At 41.2% G+C, this 18,132-nt stretch overlaps 1 protein-coding gene across 13 annotated transcripts in view; it reads left to right on the top strand.

Moving 5' to 3' along the window:
• The window catches only part of PRR5 (proline rich 5), a 106,532-nt gene that overhangs the window by 38,237 nt on the left and 50,163 nt on the right, over positions 1–18,132 (top strand). For 4 of the 13 annotated variants that reach the window (XM_078394179.1, XM_073000863.2, XM_078394178.1 and 1 more), the window contains exons 2-3: positions 4,058–4,191; positions 16,590–16,844. In XM_078394179.1, coding sequence (XP_078250305.1) covers positions 16,714–16,844 — 131 coding nt within the window. In that variant the 5' untranslated portion in view covers positions 4,058–4,191; positions 16,590–16,713. Of the gene's footprint in view, positions 1–4,057; positions 4,192–11,433; positions 16,513–16,589; positions 16,845–18,132 lie in introns of those variants that run through there. The other 9 variants (XM_078394177.1, XM_078394180.1, XM_073000864.2 and 6 more) reach the window with 5 other exon arrangements.

The raw sequence follows: 18,132 nt of genomic DNA, 5'->3' as shown, positions 1-18,132 counted from the left end.
ACTAGGACTCTGGAGAACAGACTTCAAATTCCTGCTTGGCCATGGAAACTGTAGGAGTGGAACTGGTGAACCACTCCTTGAATATCTCACCTACCTTGAAAGACCTATTAGGGTCACACAATAAGTTGGTTCTAACTTGAGGGCACAGAACACACAGAGAGAGGACCATTGAATCCGTGGGAATTTGGTGAGTCAACTCCTCTGTAAATTCCATTGATTCAAATGGGTCTAGTAAATTACTGTGTTAAAATAAGTTGCAACTATAACAGGCCCATCTGAGACTATGGAACTGATAGAGAAATTGATTCACCAAAACTCCACTGATTCAATGGGGTACTCTGATGCAACTTACTAAGCTAAGCAACAAGATTTCAGTTTATATTTAAGTGCTTTTAAATATTATAATGTATTGTGTTTTTAGGCAATTTTAGGAGTTCCTGTATTATCAGAAAGGCAGGACATTGAATAAATAAATTTAGGGCCTAGCTTTTTGGTAGACTTTACCAGTTAACCACAGGACTAAGCTTGTTAACTCTGTCAAATCTGCAACCACTTGGGTTAACAGGTGATGATATAATGATGCAGCTGCTCCTTGCTCCTAAGTGTGTGTTGCTGGTTTTATACGAAGTTCAAAATCTACAAGGGCACCTCCTTGGGACTTATCTTTGTAAGGCCCATCTATAATTCTTCATTACTATGCAAGCTTTCGGGTTTTCACAGAATTCTTCATCAGATGATGTATTTTTAAAAGTTGGTAAAGTACGAGAATCTGAAAGTTTGGCTTAATGGCTAACCAATGGAATGTGCAGTTAAGCTAAGCCCTGAAATGGATATGCAAGGTTTGTGATTTTTTGTCAGCCATCTGTGGTGCTGCAGCACCTGCTTTCAACAAATCTGGCAGGTTTGCCACCACCGAAACAGCTGTGTGATGGGAATATCCATCTGCCCTACTTCATACAGATAGCTGTTGTTAATGCCTGAGGTCCAGGAAGTGGATTTCACTAGCTCTTTTACAAACATCTGAGCCTAAGTCACATGGTTGGAAGGAGGGAGAAAGATAATAGACATTCTTCACCATCTGCTTTGTGATAAAACTATACAGCTGTTTGTTTAACAGTCCTGTGTAGACAGATCGGCTAGATCAAATTTAAGGCTTCTTATTTAGGAGTACAGCTGGAAACAATATATGACAATGGCAGGCAGGTGCTTGTGTTAAACTGACTGCTAAATTTTGTATGTGCGAAGGAGGCGTGTTTTGTTCCTTAACATGTACAAGGAGGAAATCTTGTACATGCTCTTCTGTCCTTCCCCTGTAACCACCTGATTAGCAATTGTGTTAGGGCAGGACCCCATTTGCAGATTAAATCAGTGGCTCTCAACCAGTAGTACACATACCACTGGTGGAACACTATGGTAGTCTAGATGGCACACAATGTTTCCACAACTTTTCGGAGAGATAGCCTTATTAGTCTCAGAAAGTGTAAGAAAAACAAAACAAGAATTTAAACAAACTGGGACATTGTAGCACTTAAGGACTAATGGATTAGTCCAGTGGGAGTTTACATGGATTACAATCTCTTTCGTCAGATACACTTGGGGTGTGTTGGAAAGTTATTACTAAGAATCCACTCTTGCTCAGTCTCTATGAAAGAAAAAGGCACGATCAAACAACAGATGTGGGATGTTTTTCACCAGGTGGACAGAGCTCAGGTCGCACATTATCCAGTGCCCAGGAATTATAATAAAATCTTTGCCCTGGCAGATCAGCCTTTTAATTTAGAAGTGAGCAGTTATCCTAGAGTTTTCATCTTGGCATAGGTCAGTGTACCACCATCAAACTTACTGAAAGAAAAGTACTCCCGTGTCCCTTATTTGCAGCACTTTTGTCCTTGCTTATTAGGTACAACTGAGGCAACTGAACATGTTTATTATATTGTCCATTTTATAAAGATATTCAGCATACATTAAAATCTCCTATTTTAAAAAGATTCTGAGGTAGATCTGCTAAGCACTACGTCTACCTCTTTTTTTTCCTGATTGTTTAAGCAAAATTACTCTTAAGGTTGCAAAATTCTGTTCAGTTGACGCATACAGCAAGAAAGAAACTGGTAAACGATTCTTCAAACCATTCTCTGAGCACTGTATAGTTGCATTATATCGTGGACAGTGACATTTGTAAGTTGTTTGCTTCGGATTATTGTTACTTATTTTGTTTCTATCATATTGCTTTTAAGTTGATGGCCTTTGGTTGTGATGTACTTGATGAGATTTGAATTTTCTGTACTTTCCATGGTATCTCATCTTACGTTCTAAAGGGGGGGGGGTAGTTTAGGGCTGGATGAGCAAACTCATCAACTTTATGATACTCAAAGAAAGAATGCATAAATTCTTTTGTAAGCTAAGTAGGGAAGGATAAAACAAAGCCTGAATTACAAATACAGGTATCCGTCAGCACCACCTTACCTTGGAAATGACATTGTTTTTTGTGATGTGGTTATCTTCACAACTGCTGGAGGGCTCCATAACAGAGAGAAGAAGCCTACTTATTATTTCACATACACCCACTTTTCATTCAGTGAGCTCAAAATGGTGAACATAGAAAAGATCAACTGTAATATTTTCTGTTTTGTTCCCTGCTTGAGGAACACACCAGAATCAAAATGGTCTTACAAATAAACCACAAAAGTAGAAAAATAAATGTGTTATTAAACCTTTGTGCTATGTTGATTAACTGGCTAATCAGTTGAAATGTTATTGGCATGAATCTACCAATTAGAGTTTAAAGCCTTTCTAAATAAAAGACACCTTTGTTGTGTCTTTCCTGTAGCCTTGGGCAATTGCTTTCTCTCATCCTTGGCTCTGTTTATGAAATATGGAGATAACAATGTCAGATTATTATAAAGGATTGTTAAAATGATGTCTTACTTTACCTTTCAGCAGTGTTGGGCATGCTCCAAAAACCTTGGGGACCCCTGGACCCACTCTGGGCAACACCAGCCCTAGAAAACATATAAATGATCAGAAGTCTAACTTTTGTAAAAGCACTTCGATAGGTCCAAAGCAAGAGGCAGGCAAGGTCTCTGTGCCTTGTTTTAATGCACAAGCACCTCTCCTAGTCACCTTCACAAGCAGAAGTTGCTTTTCTTTTTAGGAATTCCAACATGATTCCAAACTAGAGATAGGCATGAGTTAAATACGAAGATATCCGTGTGGCACCACTCCTGGATCGCTGCCTCACTCACAAGCCTCCACGCACCATCACAGTCATCCTCCATCTCTGGCTGCCCAGTCCAGGAAGGTGTTTGGGCTTTCCTTCCCTGCCTCCTCCAGCAGCCAACCATTCAATGGCTGCAGGGAGAATCCTGTTCCACCTCCTCATCTGAGTGGTTGGTTGCTGGAAGAGGCAGGGAATAGAAGCTTGAGCTCCTTCCCAGACTGGGCAGCCAAAGATGGAGGCGGCGCATGGAGGCTTATGAGCAAACAGGCATCTGGGAGGCGGGGGGAGGGAACGTGCATGGTGCCACGTGGAGATCTTCGTATGAAAAGGCATGATTTAAGTCATGTCCATCTCCATTCCCAACCCTGCCTTATAGGATTATTATAGTAATTCCTCAGATAATGTATGTGGAAGTACTTTGAAAGCTAAAAACAATCTGTATGCAAATGCTATGCTGTAGTCTTGTTAGTGTTAATAGTGGAAGCCATTCAGCTTTTGTACTTCCAGGAGAGCAGTCCATAATTAAACTTGGCTTGAGATGCTGCTTCTTTGTTATATGTCTGCAGAACCAATGTGCATGGTGCTTACAAGTGGAAAAGTTGCTGCTACAAGGAATTAACAAGCCAAAATTTTACACTAGTACGTAAGTAGAGGAAGGGCTTGGAAGCTGAGGCATGGGATAAACAGGGAAACATTATGTTGTGGTTTGAGTTGCATGGGTTCAGGCTTCGTTACCAGCTGAGTTCCAGTAGGGCATGAGGACTGAGGTGTTAGATCAAAAGCACAAAGACTTACCACTGGCAAAATAATTATATCTAATGCAACTTATTAAATCTGCAGAGCTGCTTCTTCTGCATTACTTCATGCAACTTGTGTGTACTGCCTGAATTATCCAGTTGTGACACTGGGAGGTAAAGAAGAGCTACAGTTTTTGAATACTTCAGTTTAGTCCTATTCTCTGAACTCTTCAGCAGGTAAGCTCCTCCTCAATGTTCTTGTGCTGTTTATTCAGCTATAATGCTCTTGGTTTGTTATTTGTGCAAGGTCATCCAACCCTGTAGACCCTAAAGGCAGCTGCCCATGAGAGCAGAATTCAGGGAATTCTCCAAGAATGAGATAAGTCCTGTAAAAGTCCTCCTCCTTTTCTTTGAACAGTGTGTCACAGAGTTGTGCTGTTTGTTTTCTTAGTTGTACTCCCCTTCCTCATCCAAACGTGTGAAGGAAGTGAACATCTCTTTCCTCAGAACAGGAAAAGAAGATTCAGTTAAGAGAGTGTTTGAGGAAAACTAGGTCTTCCTCCCCACTCCCCCCATAGAAACAAAATGCACAACCTTCTAAAGCACCAAAATAGATTCACCAAACTGTACTGTTGAAATGAAGATCCAGGTGGCAGCCTTAGTTTCATTAATGTCTCAAATGCACTGTGTCTGTGCTTGAGGTAGAAGGACAGGTCTACACAACCCATCATGCTAAAAACTGCCTGTGAGAAATGTGTTCTCCAGTAGCCCTTGACAGGCCCGCCTGTTTTGGCTGCTGTTCTCAAATTGCCTAAAATAGTGGTCCCCAACCTTGGGTCTCCAGATGTTCTTGGACTTCAACTCCCAGAAATCCTGGCCAGCAGAGGTGGTGGTGAAGGCTTCTGTGAGCTGTAGTCCAAGAACATCTGGAGGCCCAAGGTTGAGGATCACTGGCACCATTTGACTTGATGGATCTCAGTTACACTGGACAAGCCTACACAAGGGCGTGGCAGAATGATCACCTTTAGTAAGTATCCTATGTAAATAAGTACTACAGTGGTGCCTCACATTACAACGTTAATTCGTTCCAGCAAAATCGCTATAGAACGAAAATGTCGTAATGCGAAAAGAAAAAAAACCATTGAAACACATTAAAACCCGTTTAATGCACTCCAAAGGGCTTGAAACACACCGTCCAGCGAAGATCCTCCTTAGGGCGGCCATTTTCGGTGCCTGTAATGCGAGGAATCTGTCCCAGAAAACAGCGGTGGGCCATTTTGTTTACCCGGCAGCCATTTTGAAACCACCAATCAGCTGTTGGAAAATCATCGTTTTGTGAAGAATCGGTTCCCGAAGCAGGGAACCCATCATCGCAAAGCGAAATTCCCCCATAGGAAACATCGTTTTGCGGTTGCAAAAGCGATCGCAAAAACTTCGTCGTAATGCGATTTCGTTGTTAACCGGGGCAATCATAAAGTGAGGCACCATTGTACTGTCATAATAAAATGGAGCTAGCATTCCTCAGAAAACAGCCAAAATCCTGTTGGCCTCAAATATATTGGGATTTTACTCTAGAGTCATTTTAAAAAAGTGCCACAAGTCTTCAGGTCAAGAGGACTCTGGTAGCTGTTAGGGCTTGTTATTCTTTGCATGTGATGCCTGAAATGCTCCCAGCTCTCTCCTGCCTGCCACAGAATTGGCACTAGGGAGAAAGTGGTCTTTTGTGGAGCCTTGCCTGCCATGACAGTGTCCAACTGGATGCAGCACATGTGTGTTATTTCTAAAACAAGTCTATATTATCACTCATGAGACAATTTATAGGGAAATGAAGATTTGGCAAGTAGTAGACTATCACTGACAAGATAATCCATACCATTTTACTTTTCTTGTGTTGTGTTGCAGCACAGTGCTAAGACAGAGAGTTGCCTAGGCAACATGATAACTTCCCTATGTTCTGGTACTCCAATGCAGATTGCAGAGTTTTCTTTCTCCTGTTTTCAAACAGGGGAGTAATTTGAGTTGCTTGTCATCCATGTTGCTATTGCTGTTTTTGCTGCTGCTGCTATTATTACCATCATTATCATCACCTTCTTCCTCCTCCTCATTATCCTGTGAGGCTTAATAGGCAAAATCTATAGAGTGCAGAATATAATTTTCTCCTTCCATAAGTGTGTCCATTAAATGTGCAGATGAGCCCCAGAATATCTAAAGAGTGCTAGTGCAACTCTTTTTTGCCCATGTTGTGCCACAGAAGAGAACCTGCAGCTGAATCCCTCTTCTGAACAAGACAGTTCTGCTTTGCCTGTTTAGGCTTTGCCATTCTGGAGGGCATAGGGTTAGCTTGCTCTCAAACTCTGCTACAAAGCTCCTCTCATCTGAAGGTAAACTCTCAGTTCTAAAGGCTTAGGCTCTTTCTTGGCCTCAGTCTGTTCCAGAGCAAGGTTGCTTGCTGGAAGCTCTGGGTTTGCCTGTGAGAAAGACCACTCCAGTGAGGGCTTCCCCGGGGTGTCATCCAACGGATGTCCCCAAATTCATATCCTGATAAGTTAATCTCCTGTTTTTGTGCCTGTTGTCCTATGAACTAAATGTCTCACTCAGATACTGTAACATAAAGCGTTTAAAAGTGTCAAATACAGAAATATTTTGAATAAGTGGCAATACTGATTTTAAGTAAAATAAGATGTTTATTATTGTACGTACAACTAGAGAGAGAGAGAGAGAGAGAGAGAGAGAGAGAGAGAGAGGTAGAGGTAAATTATGGGGCTATGTATGTGCTTAGGAGAGATGGACAAAGTGACAGGAAGTGAAGTCATTTGAGATGATTAGTCTAGGTAAGAAAGGAACAGATTAGGCAACAGAGAACCCTACCATAATTGCCCCGTAGGCATATAATCCCTTATGTGAGCCTGGCTGCACTCTGTTTTCAGCAAAATAAAGATCTCTTTTTAAGATAGCATTTAGTAATAGGTAAAGAATAGAAGAAACGATATTGCATTGCCCCATTAATTATATTTAATTAACAATATCATCTGATGAGGTAAGAGTTCTACTAGGAATTGAATTTTTTTTTCAAAACTGATCTCTATATTATTTCTATTATTTAAGTTAATATCCATATCTTCTACCAGACTTCCTTGTGTACTCGGTAATGGATTCTAGAATCTGTTAACTGTATATGCTTTGTTTTTAAGTGTCTTGTTACTGGGTTAATACAGTTTGTTTGTTTGTTTGTTTGTTTGTTTGCTTGCTTGCTTGCTTGCTTGCTTGCTTGCCTGTTTATTTACAGTACCAGTATGTTTTAACTGTTTTTATTAGAAATTGGCTTGAGAACTTTTTGGTGGGAAAGAAGCACATAAATTTAAATAAATGAAGTGTAATCTATAGAACTAAGATACTAGGTGAATTAAAAATTAATGATATTATGGTGCTGAGGAACTTTAACAATTCAAAATTTCTCATGACAAGTTTTTAAAGATTAAGCTTTCGGTGCCTCTCAGTTGCATCACAGCCAGCCAGCCAACAGAGGGAGGCATTTTCAACAGGGAAACTTAAACGCTGACATGTGGAAATCGCTGGTATCCTGAAAGACAGTAGGGTTGTAAATGTGCAAGAGACCCAATGGTTCACCCTTGCAAATAAAATAGGAGGGATGTTTTCCTGGGAGAAAAAGAACAGAGTGAGACAAGAAAGAAATTTCCTTTTCAAATGTTTTTTGTGGTTGGTATGTTTACTGCATGCCATGGAGATTGTATCCATATAGTTGTTGAAAAATTGCATGAGAGTGAAGGCTTCTAAAACCAGATAAGAGAAGTCCCAGCATCAAACCAGGCATTAAGGTTTATCCTAATTCTCCCATTATCTTCTTCCCAGTAGCCTTTGGTGCCATGCTTTTGAAATTTAACAGCATGTTTAATAGTCATGTCTCATTTTTGAGAAAACAATAAAGGCAAATATTTGTGTATTCAAGATAGGTTGTTTATGCTCTGGTCCAGGCATTCTCAATTGTTTTTGGCCATGGCCATAAATACAACATGAAAAAGATATAGACTGTGAAGAATTGCTACCAATCTGTGGCCCCCTTCAAATATGCCCCCCCAAGAATGGCTAGTCCACAGAAATAAACTTGGGTTTTGGGGAAAAAGGGGGGCACTCTCCCCTTCTTTTCTTGCTTCTTTCTGATAACACTTGGAAGGGTTTCTGGTATCAATTGAGTTTATTTTGATTGTCAGTGCCCCTTCTCCTTTTTCATCTTAAGATTTGATCCAGATACAGTACAAACTCCATGGCTTTAAAATTAGCCACTTTTGCTTCCTCTACATTCCTTTGTTTAACTTCCTGCCCAGTAAAGAATGCGGAGCAACTCAAAAGCTTGTGTAGTATTTTATGACTACTTGGCATTGCCCAGTAAAGGTAAAATGGGTAGTATGGATTCATGTTACTAAATTAGAGTATTTCACTGTCCAAAGATTAAAAGCAAGGTTAGGTATCTTGAGTGTTTTGTTATTTAATCTTTCAGTTCTGAGCATCATTTGTCCATGATAAGGCCTACAGCTTATCTATTTATTTATTCATATATATCATATTTTTCCATGTATACAACCTCCCCAATGTATAAGATGACCCCCAATTTTGACCCTTGCTGGGAGTGGAGGAGCAGTCAATGGGCAGTGCAAGGGTTGGCCCAGCATGGCTGCACCTCTGCCTCCTGCCGCCGCCACCACCACCCAGTTGCCTCCTCCAGTGCTGGGGCTCACCTCCGGCTCATGTCGCCGCCTTGTCCCCTGCCCGAAGGGAGCCCACAAGTGGCGCTAGAGGAGGCAATCTGGAGGCGGTGGCAGCGTTCAATGGGTAGCCATGAGAGGCTGCCAAGCACAGCTGCTCCTTCACCTCCACCTCCTTCCGTGTATAAAACAACCCTCAAATTTTTCCTCTAATGCTTTTAGGAAAAAGCGTCGTTTATACACGGAAAAATACAATATGTTTTCAAATGTATAGCGTATTTTCATTTTTGTCCTATGCAGGTTCTCAGTCTGATTTACAATAAAAATCCTTACACAGAGTTAGAAGATATGCAATGCATTAGGAATGAAATCTTCCAAGAATTAAAAACAAAAAAACAACAGCAACAAAGCCTAGGCAAATCTGATCCAGGCACATCTCATATGCTTTGCAACAGAAAAAGAGGTCCTCATTATTTTGAAAGCCATAAATGTGTGGGCACCATCCTGCTGCCTGCTGCTTTGAATTGTACCTGAAAAAGGAACAAGTGCTTCTTATGCCATGTTGAATTAGTTTGACTGCAAAGAACACATAGTTCAGGATGGAATCTATGCTTTTCTTCAAGAGTTTGTGGAGGCTGTATTTCTACAACTCAAAAATTGTAGCACAGGCTAAGGGACAACACTGACACAAGGTTTCAGATTGTTGCCCTTTTTGCCACACCTATCAGTTCTGCAAATGTAAAGATATTTGATTTCAGTACTACTGTATTTGCTTCTTGATAGTACTAGCTGGTTGGCACACAATCGTTGATAACCGAAATATAATGCTAAGTGGAACCTCATAATAGTTGATACAGTTATATTACCTAGTTTGAGATGTTACACTTTAAATTTAGTTACTTATGCTTTCAGTGTGCAAATCTGAACTTTGAATTTTGCATTAAAAATCAGAATGGCAATTTTTCACCTACTCCATCATCCTTTTCTTTTTGCAGTCATGCGCTCGTGCTTGTTAAACTAAATAGTAAACAGCTTGAGAGAGCTCCTTTTTGGCTGCGACTCCCACAATGTTCCTGGTAGCCACTGGCTGTGGTGGCTGGGACTTTCTTGGATTAGTTGCCCAACAAAGTGCCTTTACCAGTATCACCCTGTGAGTTTTCATAGTAGAGTGAGGTTGGAACCTGAGAATCTCTGATCCCAACCCAGCATCTTATCCATTGTATCATTCTGGGAAGCTTTAATCACAAATGTAGTAATAAAATACTTTGCTTCTAAATATTTCTCTTAGCTCTTGGCAGTGCTATAGTTTTAAAAATATATCATAAACAACTGTATAGATTCTGCAGCTGCATGCTATAAAGATAGACTTGCCTATGTGTTTGCAATGGTTAATATAAATTTTTAAAGCATAGGACAATCTGGGTTGAATCTGGTGGTCATAACCTATAATTCTGTCTCTTCCCCAAACTGCCAAATTTAAAGGGGGGTGGGTGGCAGAGCAATTCAGAATACACACATTCACATAACACATATATTTTAGCACATAGAATGCACATGTGCCAGCTATGATGAAGTATTCTTCTATAGAATACACCATCTTGATGCAGCAAGTTTTCAAAGATACTTCCCCATGTGGCAGTCCTGTAACATTCTGACTGTTACATCAAGGTCATAGTACTCAGGGAACCAATTAACATTCTGCAACGTAGGCAACTTTGAGAACAACCTACACAGCAGTAAGGTGAACAGGGAGTTTCCAGTCATTCTTTCTCAGTTGTTACTGCATGAACTTTCTTTGATACTTTGGTTGAACTTCACACAGTGAGCAGAGTTTCTGAAGCATTAAATCGTTGTCATTCTTTCTAACAGCAAGCATTGTGATCCTGTCCTAGTCAGCAAGGCTAGGAAAAAGGGCCACCCACGAATAGAGTAGAAATTTCTGCATACTTGGGAGACTGCCCAGGTTTACAGAAGGGGAAAGGAAGAATAAAGACAGGTTGGTAGAATAAAACCGGATTGCCCAATGAGGATCAAACACACACCTTGCCTTTCTGTGGGCATGGCAAAATGTCACAAAAATGTCATTGGGGGAGGAATGGAAAATAGGGACTTCCTTTCTCTATTTGTATCAGAGCATTGTGCCATTTAAAATTATGGACATATATGAAATATAGATAAAATTAAAAATAAATTAATATATTAAGATGATTAGACTATGCATGCTGGGACATAAATAGCATGCACATAAGTGCTGCATTGATTGACTTCCTCAACAGTCACAGAAAATTTGTCCTGTATCCAAGTAGCCCCATTTTAGTTGATTATTCTTTGATCTTCCTACTTGACTTTGGAGTCTATTAAGTGACTTTCAGATAGTCCAGCTAGAGTTTTATTCTAGTGGGAGACACTCTTCAGTATTCATCCATTCAGCATAGTGTGTTGCCTTTGTTCTGCGCTGGTTTAGCCTAGCCTCTTCTGGCGTACTATATAGAGCTTGAGCGGTGTTCAAAAAACTTTTCCTCGATTTTAGCCATTATCTAGGGCAGCGGTCCCCAACTTTTTTGGGACCGCAGACTGGCTGAGCCTCTGAGGAAGGCAAGGCACACACACAGCCGTGCTTGGGCGCATGCGCAAAGCAGTGGGGGAGCATGCGTACCTGCCAGCACCAGCATGAGTGCTCCACCACCCCTTCGCGCATTCGCAGGAACACCTGCATGCCCACCCCTTTATGCGGGCGAATGCGGGAAGGGGTGGGGGAGCGCTCACACCAGCACTGACACGCGTGTGCAAAGCAGTTGTGGGGAGGGGAGTGCATGCGAGGGGGCAGGAGGTCTGTCTCCACGGCCTGGTCCGGCTCTGGCCACAGACTGGCACCAGGTCACAGACCAGGAGTTGACAACCTCTGATCTAGTGGGTTGTTGTCCATTAAGTAGATGGGGTCAGTGCTGAACTGCCTTATTTTGTTAATTATTTGGAGGGAATTTGGCTTGACTGTTTCCCTGACAATGTTAGGATTAAAGAATGTATACATTATGACATACAATCGTGCCTCGCTTTACAATTGCCCCGTATAACGACAAATCCGCAAAATGATGCTTCCTATGGGCAAAAATCTGCTGTGCAATGATCGGTTCCCTGCTTCGGGAACCGATTTTTCGCATTAGGACGATCAGCGAACAGCTGATTGTCGGGTTCCAAAATGGCCTCCAGCTGAAGAAAGTGGCCCCCCACTGTTTTCTAGGATGGATTCCTCACTAGACAGGCACCGAAAATGGCCACCGTATGGAGGATCTCCGCTGGACAGTGAGTTTTTAGCCCATTGTAATGCATTAACCGGGTTTTAATGCGTTTCAATGGGTTTTTTATTTTTGCTTTACGATGTTTTTGCTCTACAGCCATTTCCCTGGAATGAATTAACAATGTTAAGTGAGGCACCACTGTATATCCTCTTCCACCCAAATGGTCTAGGATGTATAAGTTTTTATGGGTTCTTATGCCTTTTGAAGATAATTTTGATACAGAGCCCAAGACAGAAAAAAGGGGGGCTGCTTTAGTCTGGGAGTGAAATTTGAATCATATTTTAATCAGATGTTGTGGAAATGTGGAGATTGAAAACTGACAAAATTGGTGCCGAAAGGAGGCCACTGGGAAACAAGGGGACATTATGAGCAAGATTTAGCTAGCTCTGAGGCATACAGAAACAAAGAATCGAAAAAAGGATTAACTCCACCAGTGAAGCAGACCAGTAAAGACTTGACATCCTGTGTTGTGTCAAATGAAAAATAAAAATGGCATATAGTCAGAACTTGAGCCAGGGAGGCAGCCAAAAGTGAGCTAAAAGGTAGGGATAGGGGCTATGGGGCAAAGCCAATTGTCAGAACTGAAGATTAAATAACATCCAAAATTAAAACCAGGGGCAGGAGCAATGAGCAAGGCAAAAGGTCAACCAAGGATACAAAAACATAGCAAAGCCCAGAAAAACTTTGTTGCTTAAGCATGTCCCAGTTAGCTAGAGTGATGTCTGGCATCTGAGGACACTTCCGCCTGCAGTTCAGTAGATCATCATGCAACACAGCTGTTGACAGATCCCATCAGCTCCTGTCAACAGAACACTGTAGGAGGTTGTTACTGTCTTTTAATCTGGCTGGCTGGATTATTTGAAATAAATTAAATGGCTGGCTGGCTCCATATCTGAAAGGGAACACTTGTTGGGAAGTGAGGATACACTACAGCAATGCGTGCCACCAGTCCCACTTGTATGGAGTTGCAGTGACTGGCTGTGACCACCAGGGGATGCACCTTCAGCAAGCATGTGACTGCATGTACTCAGTTGGCAAACACTGAAAGGGGGTGGGTGAGCATGTACAGAGGTACAGAGCTGACCAGCTTTAAATGAAGGTGGAGGCAGGTTGCTATAATCCTCTCTTCCTTCCCCTCTGCTTACTTGTGTAGATGTTTAACAGAAGCTAACCATTTGCTACATTGAAGGTGGGGTACACCAACCTGGGCATCAGGATGGAAATTAAATATGAGCCAGTCATTTTTCCAGTCACCATTATCAAGGGCAGTTACAGTCAATTATGTCTATGCTAATGCAGACCACATATCACAACCACATACTCTTGGACTGCTTATTTGTAGAGGACATCCATCCTACGTACCAGCCATTATCCTGTTTCCTCGAAAATAAGACCTAACCTGAAAATAAGCCCTGGTAGGATTTTTCAGGATGCTCGTAATATAAGCCCTACCCCAAAAATAAGCCCCAGTTAAGTGAAACCCCGCCCTCCACCATTGTGCAGCAACCAGAAGAAGATGACATGACTGTATTTGAAAAAATGTAGATTATGATACATGAAAAAAATAGAAATAAAACATCCCCTGAAAATAAGCCCTAATGCATTTTTGGAGCAAAAATTAATATAAGGCCCTGTCTTATTTTCGGGAAAACATGGTAGTCAGCCTTCTGGAGAGAAAAATTGTTGGTGGTACAGAATGAGGAGGATGCAGCTGTTTTAGTAAATTTCAGTAAATGAATAAGGGACACATCTGGACAGAATGAGGATATTTGTGGTGGTGTGCAGCATTTTTCCCTCCCCCTCTTCCCTCCTGTTTGGCTAGCAGCCTCAGTGACTAAACCTCAGCACACATTTAGCTGGCTCAAAAACCACAGCTTTATAGGAGTGACTTTGAATCAAAGAATACAAAACCATAAAGAATGAGGCAGTCCATAGCTATTCATCCATGATGTTGAACTGTAACTCCCACACAGAAATGGAGGCAGTGAACATACAAGGAATGGGCAACAGTAACAGGTAAGGTCAGCCAAGAGGGAAGCCCTCCAAGTCACTAACACCAGGCCACTTGGGAAACCTTTCCTCTGGAAGCATCTCAGTGTGACTTAGGTGGTAGAGATTGCACCTTTCTCGGGTTCTAGCCCCAGATGTCGTTTCTAACCAACATTTAACTCCTTTCTTGGACTTAACTCTTTTTAAGGACTGCTTTCTCATGAAATCAAGCAAGAACATACTGTAAATCAGAGATTGCCAACCTGGGGGTTGTGATCTCCAAGGGGGTTGTGTAATGTTTCCTGGAGGGGAGGTCATGGGTTGCCTCATATATGGGTCATAGCTCTTTGTTAAATAATGCAGGAGCAGGTGATACGACCATTAAGAATATATATAAAAAAAACAGACAGCAAGCTTTCGATGATAAATCATCTTCTTCAAGACTGTGCATCAAATTCTTGTGGGCAGTTCCAAACTTATGTGTTGTTTTTAATGTCCCAAATTCACATGGCTGATGGTGTAGAGGCCAGGTAAGCTTCTTAGATGGAAACAGCTGCAGCATGCATGTTGGTTTCGAGCTCTTCTTCAGCTGGCAGTTTGAAATAATTCCTTGAAGAAGATGATTTATCATCGAAAGCTCTCTATTTTTTGTTTTTGTTTTGTGTTTGTATGTGTTTTATATTATTAATGGTCGATTAAAGGTATCACCTATTCCTGCATTTGTATTGCAAAAAGGTTGTGAACTGCTGCTAGACATTATACTAGCTATATGCAAATCTACATGAAAGTAGGAAAAATGTGGACTCTCCTTTCTTCTGGAGACTTGGTAAAATTAAATTCTGAGCATATCTTTGAAAAATGCCTTTTAGATTGTGCTGGCTTTTCATTATCAGACTTAAGTGATCCTGTGACACCATGCTAAACAAAGGATGCCCTGCCCATTTTCCATGGATTGTATGAAGCAGCTTTAAGATTTGGTGTGAGGCTCCATGCCCTCCTCCCATCTCTGCTCTCCTTTTCAAAGACCTCAAATATATCACTTCTATAAGGTATTGCTAGTACTGAGGCACAGGGTTCCAGATCAAGGGTTATTGGGAGGGGCCTGCCTTCATAATGAAAAAGAATCCGATGGGACCACTGTTTTCATGTTGTTGAAGCACTGAGCTAAGTGGGATGGGGTGGGGGAATATAAAGCCACCCCGCCCATGGCCCCTTAGAAACCAGAGTTATTGCCTCCCTGTTGTTAATTCAGTGGGGAAGCAGCAATCTGATTAGGGACCCAAAGTCTCTTATTTGTCACCAAAGCATTCTCCTATCCCAGTGTATGTATATATATATGTTTGGTTGGGTTTTTTAATGTGTTTTTGTTCGTATTGTTTTTTGGTGATTGCACACGTGCAATTCCCAGACAGCACTAGAAGGCAACCTGTATGAAACAACCATTTGCCTAGCTGCTAGAAAGAGTACCAGGAGTAGTTTATGAAACATTGCCTTTTCTATTAGATCAGCTTTCCCCATTTGGGTGTTATTCAGCTGGGTTGGACTGTTATTCCTGCTATTTCCAGCCAGCATGGGCAATGAAACCACCATATGCAAACTTGAGTTTGTTGCGATCTCTTGCATGTGTTGGTGTGTTTGTTTTGGTTTGTTTTGAGTACACCATTGCAGAGGTGCATGTTTTCTAAGCTACTTTGGAAGGACTGCAGTCTTAAAATCCAGCAAATATATACATTAGTAAAATAAAATAAGGGCTTGAGTCGTGTTATTATGTTTGTAAAGTGTGAGATGTGTACTAATAATGAATAATATCAGTGATAAATATAGGTCCTTATATAATAAATAGCAATTGGAAGATCAGACCCCCTCCTCCTTATGAAGGCTTATTGGGAGTTCACTACAATTGCTCACGGTTACAGCATAATGTGCTGGTTGACTGTAAAGCTTCCAAATTGTAAAGCTGAGTCCTAAAAACTGTTAGGGGACATGGATGTGGGGAGAGTAAGGAAGCTACTACGACAACCAGCACTGCAGCCTGTCTCTATAGTACTCTAAAACAGACAAGTCCCCTTGAACAGGCCTGTCCTGTTCATGCGGCTTATCTCTTGTGTGCTTTCAGTTTAAACAACTTCTTAAGCAAGTTCCAGACCTTGCTCTTTGCTATAGTGAAAGAGGGATTGTGTGTTTGAATGTGTGTGTTGAAATGTGGGAAAGCGTCCGTAATTATGAAACTTTCCAATAAAATCTCCAGACGTAGATTTCTCCCCCCCCTCCCTTGGCGTCATCTCCAATTAGAAGAGAAGAGGGTGGAGGAAAGAAACCTCTAAGAACTCAGGGAAGGAAGCAGTCTTTACTACAGCAGGTGGAACATGCATGCTGGATAAAATTATTTTTTTTAAGAACAGAAAGGAGGAAAGAAAAACATCTGCAACATCGAGGTTTAAAGGGCTTTCCTGTACATTTGGAACAGCAGCTGAAGTTCAGCTTAAAATAAAATCACATGGAGAAATTATTAACTGCAATTTATGACGTCAGAGTTGATCTGATTAAAGGTTTGTTTTCTTGCTGGCGGAGGTGTGTTCTGTAGAGACTGGTTCTCTCTTCTTTTTTTGTTTTTTGTTTTTTTAAGTTTCATTTTTGAACAGCAAACGGAGAACCGCTTGCCTTGGTGCTGCTGCTCCGGCTGCGTGCGTGTGTGTTGTTAAAAGGATGGTGTTTCTCTAGCTGCCACGCACAAAACAACACATTTGACCATGAGGACTCTTCGCAGGTTGAAGTTCATGAGTTCGCCCAGCCTCAGTGATCTGGGCAAGAGAGAGCCGACAGCCTTGGATGAGCGGGGGACCCAGCAGCGACGGGCCTGCTCCAACGCTACCTGGAACAGGTACGGTCTTGTATTTATCTCGGTCTTCCCCCTCCCCCCACCTCTTCTTCCCCAGGAATTTTCTCAGGATAGTCAAGATGAGTAACACTGTTTATTTCTGACTCAGATTTTTTCCCCGTTTACAGCATAAACCAGTTTAGACTTTGGTTTGATTTTACTTTAAAAATACAAACCAGGGAGATCATTCTTCTCCCCACTCCATTAGTGTTGAGATGAAATATATAATTTTGCTTTTATACTCATGTCATTCTGACTAGATGATACAGAAAACTCCTTTTTTCACTTTGCTGATTACTGTACCTCCTGTTTGCTTCATCTTTTGTGAAAGCAAGTTTTATGTTATCCTTCTGTGTTAGAGAAGGATAAATGATGGTATGATTTAATTTTTGCAACAGTATTCCTTGGTGATAATTAAAAATATACAGATGTAAATGAATTATTGAAATATATTTGTAGTTGGGTAGAAAGAACTCATAAGAGCTTAAAGAGAGATTTCCTGAAAGAACTGTTTTGTGGACTGGATGTATGTGTAGACTGCCAGAATTCCTGATAGTGTCTTTATAACACTGTTAATAGAACATGTGGTTTTGGAAATAGAAATAAATCCTAAATGAGACCAACTCATTTAGACCAACTGAATCAATGGCTAAAAGCCTGTTGTGTGACTCCATGTCCACAGCAGAAATGGTGTTATTAGCAGTGGCAAATTGCACAGATTTTCAAGGCTTCTTTTGGTGATTTTGGGATGCACACGACTTCAGCACATTGTTAATGAGCCTCATGCACATCAGTGTTGTCTTTAATCAGTGGCAATTTGTGACTGATAATGACATCATCATCCCTGTTATACATGTGGAGCTGCACAACACGATTTCAGCCAGTGGGATTTGCACAGGTATTGGCTCACCATTCCACTGTTGATTCATTGAGTCAACTTTAGTTGGGATTGGCAACTGGAGTTGAGTCTTAAGCATAGTAAATTTTAAGTTCCCTATAAGTTGGATGCAGCTTTATAGCATATAATAACAATAATGTGTGCCATAAATACAGAGATGGGCATTGCAACTTCATTGGTCCTTTCTTCCCTTTTGTTTGAGAGGAAATGCTTTAGCAGGAGCAGTTGAGAATGATGAAGTAGCAGGCAGAAAAAGTCTTGAAGGCCTCCTTTCTTCCCATTTTTTCTCTGCGCTAAATTCTGCCCCTCCCCTCCCATCTCCCTTAAAGATGGGTTTTGTTACACACATACAGGCAGTATTTCATTTAATGGAAGTAAGTCCATAGATCACAT

Source organism: Pogona vitticeps, chromosome 5 (genome assembly GCF_051106095.1).
Source record: "Pogona vitticeps strain Pit_001003342236 chromosome 5, PviZW2.1, whole genome shotgun sequence".
NCBI classification, from domain to species: Eukaryota; Metazoa; Chordata; class Lepidosauria; order Squamata; family Agamidae; genus Pogona; species Pogona vitticeps.
The sequence above is the reverse complement of the archived record's forward strand: the minus strand, read 5'-3'. Positions and strand labels throughout refer to the sequence as shown.